This window comes from Triticum aestivum, chromosome 4B, assembly GCF_018294505.1.
Source record: "Triticum aestivum cultivar Chinese Spring chromosome 4B, IWGSC CS RefSeq v2.1, whole genome shotgun sequence".
Lineage (NCBI taxonomy): Eukaryota > Viridiplantae > Streptophyta > Magnoliopsida > Poales > Poaceae > Triticum > Triticum aestivum.
The window spans coordinates 564653063-564663924 of NC_057804.1; the positions used below are offsets into that span (position 1 = coordinate 564653063).

Below are 10862 nucleotides of genomic sequence, written 5' to 3' on the forward strand. Positions count from 1 at the left end.
CGTCGCTAGGTGATCTACGGACATGGATGCTTTATTATTATTATTTTTATGTTTTTTGTACTGCCATGACATGATGAATATATCAAAAGTTTCCTCGCAAAAAGAAATACTACTAAGGAGAGGAGCAAATAATGAAAGTGAAAAGTAAAACGGGTCAAATGGTAAAATAAATCCCGCCTCACTCCGTTCCAAACGAGGTGCTGACGGCCCTCGTGACTGTCGTAAGAACAAGCCCCATCGCCATCGGGCAATAGCGCAGCCAATTTCCACCGAAAACCCTAGAATCAAGCGCAGCAGTCCACTCGCTGCCTGTTCGCCCGACGGCGGCGACGGCACCCACTGCTTCCAACCTCAGACGTCCCGCCGCTAACGCTAATTGAGCGAGGGCGACTTGCGCCGGCCCCACCATGGATTCGCCTCCGCCGCAACGCAGACTCCAATCGCTGGTCGACGACGCCATCCGCGAGACTTTGCTCCGGATCCCGCCGGACGACCCGGCGAGGCTCGTCCGCGCCTCCGCTGTCTCCACCGCCTGGTTCGGAATCGTCTCCGACCCTTCCTTCTTTCGCGACTACCGGACCTTCCACGGGAAGCCGCCGATATTGGGCTACCTCGACAACAAATCCTACGAGAGCCACAACGTCGCCCAATTCATCCCCACCGGAGCCTTCCGCCCGCTCGTTTGCGAGCGCCGCGACTGGGACGCGGTCGACTCCCGCCATGGCCGCGTCCTCTTCTACACTCCCAAGGAGGACACTGATTTCATCGTTTGGGACCCCATCACCGACAACCAGCAGGTGATTTCCACCGATCCCAAGATATTTGAGATACTTTGTACTGCAGAGGGGATAACCTGGATGGCCACTGTGCTCTGCGCCAAGGACGCCTGCGATCACCTGGGCTGCCATGACGGTCCCTTCCTCGTGGCTTTCATGGGCTCCAACGAGGTAGAAAAGACCATGTTCGCCTCTGTTTACTCATCCGAGACTACCGAGTGGAGCGAAATGATCTCAGTTGAGAATCCGCATGGTATCTATCCGCTTGCCACCAACACATGTCCGTATGCCATTGAGGAGAAGGGCCACACTGCCGTTGTCGGAAAGAAAATCTATTACCCCGTCAAGTGGAGCTACTGGACCATGAAAATTTTGATGTACAATGTCGGCGAGCAGGAACTTTCACTTATCAATTTGCAGGGCCAGGCACCGGCGCGCGGTTTACTCATGGGAGAGGAAGACGGTGCGCTGGTGTTTGCAGCCATAAAGGCGTCTAAACTCTCTGTGTGGTCAATGGAGGATGGTCCCAATGGAGTTGTGGCGAGAGGGCAACGCAGGGACATGAAGCTTGAAACTACTCTCACTCCTCGTGCCCTCTCATGGATGGTAGGCGAAACCTTCAAGGATGGTAGAGGCACATTGGTTGGTTTCGCGAACGGTGCCGGTGTCATCTTCCTAAATACAGAAGATGGGCTCTTTACAGTTGAGGTTGGTTCTGGCCAAACAAAGAAGATACACAGAAACTGCAGCTTCGAGACAGTCATACCCTATGTGAGCTTCTACAGTCGAGGTACTATATAGCTTCGTTTATTTGGACTTGTAAACCTCCATATGTTTGCTTTCTTTTTATACTATTTTTGCCTTTTCAGAGCATGCCAGGTTCGTAATGCCACTACAATCAAAATCATACAAGAAGTGAAGCGGCCACCATTTTGAATGGTAAGATTTTGTTTAGTGACTTATTTTACCACGCACCCTACGGCCAGGGATTAGTTCCACTGGTCTCTAATCCACTAATCCCTGCACTAGGCTCTATATTTGGTTAATCTCTGACATGGGTTAGATAACATGGCAGACACAGTTCCAAAAGGTCACATTAACAACTGCTAGCAGCCTGGCTTGAATAATTTGTATGAGAAATGTCCATTTCAGTCTGATCAGAAAATTTGTTTGTTAAACATCATTCTTGGGTACAGAAGTACAATGGTTCTTTAAATAAGATTTCTAAGTGCAGTAAAACCTGAAAAGTACCGATGGCCAAGCCCTGGACAAAAGGAGTTTTCTTTAACTAAGGCTGACTTGTTAATTAAACTAGCTAGTAGTTCAAGTAAGATATGGATGATAGTGTGTTTACTGCAGCATCAACAAGATTAGCTGCCAGCGAGGATTTTGTAAGGGGTGCTGTCGTCGTTGCTATAGCACATTAGCAGCAATAATCAAACAACTGGAAAATTCAGAAAAAAAATCAAGTTGTTAATTAGAATAGTATTGGGACCAGTTGACTAAAAAAACACGAAATAGCAACTAAGAAGGTTAGTTAATCAAATCAAGTAGAAAGACACCACATAAGGTATGTGCAAGTAACATGTTTATTGCTGAGTTTGAGTAGAGAATGCTTATGCAAGACGAACTGCTGCTATGATAACTTGCTAGAAAAGGTACCAGGTTCTTAAAAACATTTTATGATTAGAAGAATGATAAGTGGATATGGCACATTATATCTATTCCACGTGCAATCCTCCACACAAGTCCTATTTACAGCCAGAAAGCAGAGAGCTTATTTGAGTGTGTCATTGTGGTAAGCCGCAATTTTCTTGGTACTGACTACAAAAGGTGGTCGCTTGCTCTCATCAGATAAATCTGAAAACTACAACTTATGATAGAAATAGGTAGGGATATCCAAAACCAAAGTGGAGTTCAATCGTTTTTTATGACAAGTATTCAAGCTTACTAATATAATGATTTATATTTGGTAAAAATAATGCAGCAAATTTTGGAAACAATAGTATATATACAAATGGAAATTTGATAAGTGCAACAGAAATCATCTTAATTCTTAAAGGCTTCAGTTTCTTAATAGACTAAGAAACTCAAGGGAGATGCAGGTTTATCTAGATATGGACAGCAAGAATAAAGTGCTCCAGATTATGCTCTTTCAATAATGAAAACAGCAAATACTTAGCAGTTGAACAATGACGCACAACACATGTACGGTTCATCTCCAAAAACAGCATATGCTTTACTAGTGACAAAAAGGGGATGGAACATAAAAACTGTAAACAGCATATGCTTTACTAGTGACAAAAAAGAGGTAAAATAGGGTTTCAACTCCACCCTCCACTATTTCGGATAGTATTTATGGTTCTACCTTTTTTTGTAGATGTATTCAGAATTTCAGATCATGTATTCAGAGTATGCATGTACATGATACCAACTGTTGCATGCCTATATTCACAATCACACAGACTAAAGCAACAAATTAAGACTCCAGAGGGTGTCATCTTCTAGAGTTTAATGGGCAGGCTGTTTGTGGTTGAGTTCAGGTCGAACCAAGAAGGTTGATAGAGCATCTATAGTAGTATTTTTTTTTTCAAAACATCTATACTGGTATTTTAGTTTTCTTGTGATCAGCGTATTCTTTACATGCACTCTTAGTAATTATATCAGCTTATTCATTACTCCCTCCGTCCGTAAAAACTTGTCCCTCAAATGGATGTATCTAGCACCAAGTTAGTGCTAGATACATCCATTTGAGGAACAAGCTTGGGACAAGTTTTTCCGGACGGAGAGATACTTCAGAGGATCAGTCTGCCACATAGAGCTCCATGCCATTAGCTCGTCATATGTGTAGTCATTGTATCGTTATTACTGCGGCAGACTAAAGCGTTAAGTTTGACCACTTTGCAGAGTAGATGAATTATGGAGCTGCATGGATAATGGTCAAGTTTCTGTGGAGAAATGCTGGAGCCTTTTGAGAGTATGATTGAAGTATTGAACTTCTGATTTGGTTTCAGAGGAACAATAGCTTTCTGGTCAGTTTGTTGGTTTCAGAGGAAGGACAGCTTTCTATTCAAGTATTCAGTTCGTCCAGTGTGACCATAATTCTAAGGTTGTTATGTTGTTATGCCGTGTGACCAACTGTGTGCATTGTGCTTGTTACTGAGATTTGTCAAATTGTGTTGTGACAACTGCATGCTCTTGGCAACGCAACAGTATGAATGAATATGTGGACTTTGATGTAATTTGTGCAATAGACCGTGGCTGGAGAATTTCGGAAAGCCAAGTCTATCGATTTTGCCTCTACATTCTAGCCTGCAAATCCTCGTCTCATTCAGATCTAACACATAGGCGATGCTTCAATGTTCAAACATCTACAGAATTCAGTGTATACTCAGTCCACCTTCATCGCGTCCAGAACTCTTTCCATGTATATATTTTTTTCTTTTGTGAAAAGGAGGATTAACTAAAGCCTATGTATTAAAAATGATGCACAAAATCATACACTATTTATTACACGGCAATGCTAAGCAAAGGCAAGCATCCAAATCCAATGGTACCCAAAACTATTAAGAGTTAACAACATGTACGCGGGTACATTTTCATAAAAAAAAACTTGTAAATGACTCAAACCGGCCAATAAACTTGCTTTGCGGGAACAGTTTCATACAAATCAGTCCGAAACAACTGTGTGTCACGCCACGTAGGCAGGCAGGCACTTTCAAGCTCCTAACTCAAGTTACATTAATGAAACAGAAAAAGATAAATCAGATGTAAATAGTGTCAAAGTACTATTCACTCAAAGCTGCTACTATTTAAATTCAAATTTTTCTTTTTTAATCTCTGAATGTACATCAAGTTTTGAGCTGATTTTTCCTGAGTTGTAGACATACCCCACATGAATGTATCAAATAATTTCAGATTTTTTAGAATGTCTAAATATGATTTTTTTTAGGGTTGATCTCTTTATCTTAACTAAATGTGAGATCTCATACAAGCCTCCACCCACAATTCTCATCTCTCTTGACGCATGTGTAGCTTCCTCACGGGCAGTGTCCTGTGCCACGATTTGCATGCCACGACATAGGAATACGGTGGCCGATACAGCGTATGGATAGTAGCGGCGATGTGCGCTTCCGTGTGTAGCTAGGAGGGATAGAAATGGAATAAAATACTTAAAATTGTTTGTGCCACAATGTTGGAACCTGTACCTAGCTCAGAGCATCTTCAATAGAGGCGCAAAAATATCAAGCGCTAAAATAGTTTTACAGCGCAACTGTAGCACTTTTAGCGTGCCGCGGTGAACATTGGTTTTCCACATGCCCAAAAACGGGCGCCCAAAAAAACATCCAGTGCAAATTATGAAGCACGCATAATCTGGCGCCCAATATTTGTAACATGGGATAGCGCTTTTAAGCAATTGCCTTAAATTCTTTTGCACGCGCACTATTTTGCAGCATAAGCGTCTCCGGCGCTCAAAAAGGATGGTTTTTAGTGCGCGGAGCAGGTTTTGTGCGCCTATTGGAGATGCTCTCGGTGGCTAAACAGTTGTATACCTGAATGAAAGGTTCTCTGCTCGACTCTCAGGACGGACTCTCGCTTTTTTCAGAATTTGTTTTTTGCAGTGTTCAATAGGTGTACGTCAGCAGAAAATTTAGTTCTGCAGTAACTGAATAGCCATCTGTAGCATGTACTTCAGCAAAAATTTCAACGGAAACTGAACAACAATAAACTCTGTTGCTCTAGGCCTTTCTAAACCAAAAATACACTGGGAAGAAAGAGTAAACCTGAATTTTGGCAGCCTTAACTGGAGCAGACGGCTCATCGGCATCCAAGATGGATGTCGCGCCTATTATCCCAACGTCTGGCTGCGACGAATGGCTGCTGACCTCGGCATGCTGATCCCCGCTGCTTGATCCTCCAGGCCCTGCCCGCCTTGGCTGAAATGCTCGGTGCTTCTGTCTCGGATGATCACGCCAATAGAGAGGCCCTTGAGCACTTAGCCCGGACCGGGCCCTGAGGACTCATCCACGGACATAAGTTGGGCCATCACGGGCCCCAGCAGGTCCTCGGGCTGGGGAGCAGAAGACTGGACATTGACCGAGAAGGAAAATCACTTGTGCACTGCATCAAGGTAGAAGAATCTAGTTAGCTCGACTCACAAAGTTTTAACCAACACCTCGGATAAAAGAGGAATACGTCGGCATACCTCGTTGGGCTGCTGGTACTCCCAGTACACTAGTAGAAAAGGGGGCAATGGCCCAGGCCAGTTCAGCCCATTAGTCCCGGTTCAATCCAGAACCGGGACCAATGGAGCTATTTGCCCCGGTTCGTGAGCCCAGGGGGGCGGCCGGGCCACGTGGGCCATTGGTCCCGGTTCGTCCGGACCTTTTGGTCCCGGTTGGTGGGACGAACCGGGACCAATGGGCCTGGCTCCTGGCCCATCACTATTGGTCTCGGTTGGTGGCATGAACCGGGACCAATGGCTACCCGTTAGTCCCGGTTCATGCCACGAACCGGGACCAATAGTGTTGCCTATATATACCCCCTCGCTCACGAGCAGAGTACTCCAGTGCTCTGTTTTTCTCTTGCCGGCGAGGGGGGGCTTTGTGGTGCTCTAGCTCACCTCCATAGCACATGAGGTGTTCAATGAAATGCCCGAGCCACACTACTTAATCTTTCTCCTCTCCAAGCTCGACCTCCAACCTCTATTTTCCTCAATATTTGTCTAGGTTTAGCGGTCCATCACGCCCCGTCCCCGTCTTCACCGCTGTCGATCACCCGCGCCGATCTCATCGCCAGCACCACCGTGGTGAGCCTCTTGTTCTTATCTTCTTTTTGAAAGGAAAAATATTCTTACTTGTATTATTGCATCTTATATAGTGCGATGGTTTTGGTATCCGCCCCCGTCGGCCCTCGTCCTGTCTATGATTCGGATGTGGTATATATTATCTTTTCATAACTATTGGTTCATTTATTGTTTATGAAAATTATGCCGACCAACGTGACATAGATTTTATTTATCTAGGAGGTTGTTGAACCGAAAATTCCAACCGACCCTATTGTCGAGAGGTTAAATTTAGTTGAAGAAGAAAACAATTTCTTGAAGGAAAAAATAAAAAAACTTGAGGAGGAGAAGATGATATTGGAGTTGCATGTTGCGGATGTCGTCGATGATCACAAGATCAAGATGGATGCAATACGCTTGAAGATGAGAAAGATTAGAAAATATGCCATTCATACCGAGGCTTGGTATCATTATGCCGTTGGATCAGTTGTTACCTTGGTTGCGATTATGATCGCATTTGTTTTCGCATTGAAATGTTTTACATAGTTTCATTGTATGATTTAATTAATTTAGATGCTCTGCAGAGCTTTATGTTGTTAGATGAGAACTATGTATGTACTTTGGTTTTTTGTGATGATGAACTTCTATTAATTTGGTCACTTAATTATCTATTCATGATGTTCTGTAATGATTTTTGACACACTTAATTATATATAATGCACGCAGATGAACCGGCAATGGATGTACGGTGACAGACACACCTCCAAGTACATTAAGGGCGTGCATGATTTTCTCGAAGTGGCTGAGGCAAACAAGCAGAATGGTTTTATGTGTTGTCCATGCCCTATATGTGGGAATACGAAGTCTTACTCTGACCGGAAAATCCTTCACACCCACCTGCTTTACAAGGGTTTCATGCCACACTATAATGTTTGGATGAGGCACGGAGAAATAGGGGTTATGATGGAAGACGGCGAGGAAGAAGAGTACGATGACAACTATGTGCCCCCTGAATACGGTGATGCTACTGAACATCAAGATGCACCAGACGATGTGCACGATGTTGCTGCAACGGGCGAAGCTGCTGAAGATCAAGAGGAACCAGACGATGTGCCCGATGATGATGATCTCCGCCGGGTCATTGTCGATGCAAGGACACAATGCGAAAGTCAAAAGGAGAAGCTGAAGTTCGATCGCATGTTAGAGGATCACAAAAAGGGGTTGTACCCCAATTGCGAAGATGGCAACACAAAGCTCGGTACCGTACTCGAATTGCTGCAGTGGAAGGCAGAGAATGCTGTGCCTGATAAAGGATTTGAGAAGCTACTGAAAATAATGAAGAAGAAGCTTCCAAAGGATAACGAATTGCCTGACAGTACATACGCAGCAAAGAAGGTCGTATGCCCTCTAGGATTGGAGGTGGAGAAGATACATGCATGCCCTAATGACTGCGTCCTCTACCGCGGTGCCTACAAGGATCTGAACGCATGCCCGGTATGCGGTGCATTGCGGTATAAGATCAGACGAGATGACCCTGGTGATGTTGACGGCGAGCCTCCCAAGAAGAGGGTTCCTGCGAAGGTGATGTGGTATGCTCCTATAATACCACGGTTGAAACGTCTGTTCAGAAACGGTGAGCATGCCAAGTTGATGCGATGGCACAGTGAGGACCGTAAGAAAGACGGGAAGTTGAGAGCACCCGCTGACGGGTCGCAGTGGAGAAAAATTGAGAGAAAGTACTGGGATGAGTTTGCAAAGGACCCAAGGAACGTATGGTTTGCTTTAACCGCGGATGGCATTAATCCTTTGGGGGAGCAGAGCAGCAATCACAGCACCTAGCCTGTGACTCTATGTATGTATAACCTTCCTCCTTGAATGTGCATGAAGCGGAAGTTCATTATGATGCCAGTTCTCATCCAAGGCCCTAAGCAACCCGGCAACGACATTGATGTGTACCTAAGGCCATTAGTTGAAGAACTTTTACAGCTGTGGAATGGAAACGGTGTACGTACGTGGGATGAGCACAAAAAGGAGGAATTTGACCTAAATGCGTTGCTGTTCGTGACCATCAACGATTGGCCCGCTCTCAGTAACCTTTCAGGACAGACAAACAAGGGATACCACGCATGCACGCACTGTTTACTTGACACCAATAGTATATACCTGGGAAGCTGCAGGAAGAATGTGTACCTGGGCCATCGTCGATTTCTTCCGACCAACCATCAATGTCGAAAGAAAGGCAAGCATTTCAAAGGCGAGGCAGATCACCGGAAGAAGCCCGCCATGCGTACCGGTGATCACGTACTTGCTATGGTCAATGATTTACACGTAATCTTTGGAAAGGGTCCCGGCGGACTAGCTGTTCCGAATGACGCTGAGAATCACGCACCCGTGTGGAAGAAGAAATCTATATTTTGGGACCTACCCTACTGGAAAGACCTAGAGGTCCGCTCTTCGATCGACGTGATGCACGTGACGAAGAACCTTTGCGTGAACCTGCTAGGCTTCTTAGGCGTGTATGAGAAGACAAAAGATACACCTGAGGCACGAGAGGACCTGCAACGCTTGCACGAAAAAGAGGGCATGCCTCCGAAGCAGTATGAAGGTCCTGCCAGCTACGCTCTTACGAAAGAAGAGAAAGAAATATTCTTTCAATGCCTGCTCAGTATGAAGGTCCCGACTGGCTTCTCGTCGAATATAAAGGGAATAATAAATATGCCAGAGAAAAAGTTCCAGAACCTAAAGTCTCATGACTGCCACGTGATTATGACGCAACTGCTTCCTGTTGCATTGAGGGGGATTCTACCGGAAAACGTCCGATTAGCCATTGTGAAGCTATGTGCATTCCTCAATGCAATATCTCAGAAGGTGATCGATCCAGAAATCGTACCAACGCTAAGGAGTGATGTGGCGCAATGTCTTGTCAGTTTCGAGCTGGTGTTCCCACCATCCTTCTTCAATATCATGACACACGTCCTAGTTCATCTAGTCGACGAGATTTTCATTCTGGGGCCCGTATTTCTACATAATATGTACCCCTTTGAGAGGTTCATGGGAGTCCTAAAGAAATATGTTCGTAACCGCGCTAGGCCAGAAGGAAGCATCTCCATGGGCCATCAAACAGAGGATGTCATCGGGTTTTGTGTTGACTTCATTCCTAGCCTTAAGAAGATAGGTCTCCCTAAATCGCGGTATGAGGGGAGACTGACTGGAAAAGGCACGCTTGGAAGGGACTCAATAATATGCAGGGACGGATATTCTTGGTCTCAAGCACACTACACAGTTCTACAGAACTCTATTGGTGACCCCGTATGTCGATGAACACAAGAACAGTCTGCGCTCCAAACACCCGGAGCAGTGCGACGACTGGATTACATGTGAACACATTAGGACTTTCAGCAGTTGGTTGGAAACACGTCTCAGAGGTGATAGCACTGTTTGTGATGAGCTATACTTGTTGTCCAGGGGACCATCTTTGACTGTAATGATTTGGAAAGGATACGAGATAAATGGGAATACATTTTACACGATTGACCAAGATGAAAAGAGCACCAACCAAAACAGCGGTGTCCGCTTTGATGCAGCAACCGACAATGGAAATGATACATATTATGGTTACATAGTAGACATATGGGAACTTGACTACGGAGTAGATTTTAAGGTCCCTTTGTTTAAGTGCAAGTGGGTCAATCTGTCAGGAGGCGGGGTACAGGTAGACCCACAGTACGGAATGACAACAGTGGATCTGAAAAATCTTGGGTACACTAACGAACCGTTCGTCCTAGCCAATGATGTGACATAGGTTATCTATGTGAAGGACATGTCTACCAGACCGAGGAAAAGAAAAGATAAGGAAGCGAATACATCATACAATGAGCCAAAGCGCCACATAGTTCTTTTAGGAAAAAGGGACATCCTGGGAGTGGAGGGCAAGACAGACATGTCTGAAGAGTATGAAAAGTTTCATGAAATTCCCCCCTTCAAAGTCAAGGCTGACCCAAGCATCCTGATAAACGATGAAGATTATCCATGGTTACGGCGCAATAAGCAAACGACACAAGCGAAGAAAAAGTGAAGACTTTCTCCCGCAACTATTATGATGATACCATGCCAACTTTGTAACAGACGAGTATGATACCATTGTCCGTTTTGTACATGCACATGCTATGCCAACTTTTTCAGAGTTCATTTGAAAACTATGAATTTGAAAACCTCGCCAACCGAAGGGCGCTCACACCGGTTTATAAGCCCGTCCCTCTACACGCCTTGTTGAGCTCACAAACTTGTGATTCACACAAATT

At 44.9% G+C, this 10862-nt stretch overlaps 1 protein-coding gene across 1 annotated transcript; it reads left to right on the forward strand.

The window, feature by feature from the left end:
• The first annotated feature begins 257 nt into the window (after positions 1-257).
• Positions 258-4018, forward strand: LOC123089220 (uncharacterized). Its single transcript, XM_044510948.1, has 3 exons — positions 258-1566; positions 1646-1715; positions 3684-4018. The coding sequence occupies exons 1-2, from the start codon at positions 408-410 to the stop codon at positions 1693-1695; spliced, it is 1209 nt and encodes a 402-aa protein (XP_044366883.1). The 5' UTR covers positions 258-407; the 3' UTR covers positions 1696-1715; positions 3684-4018.
• The last annotated feature ends 6844 nt before the right edge of the window (positions 4019-10862 follow it).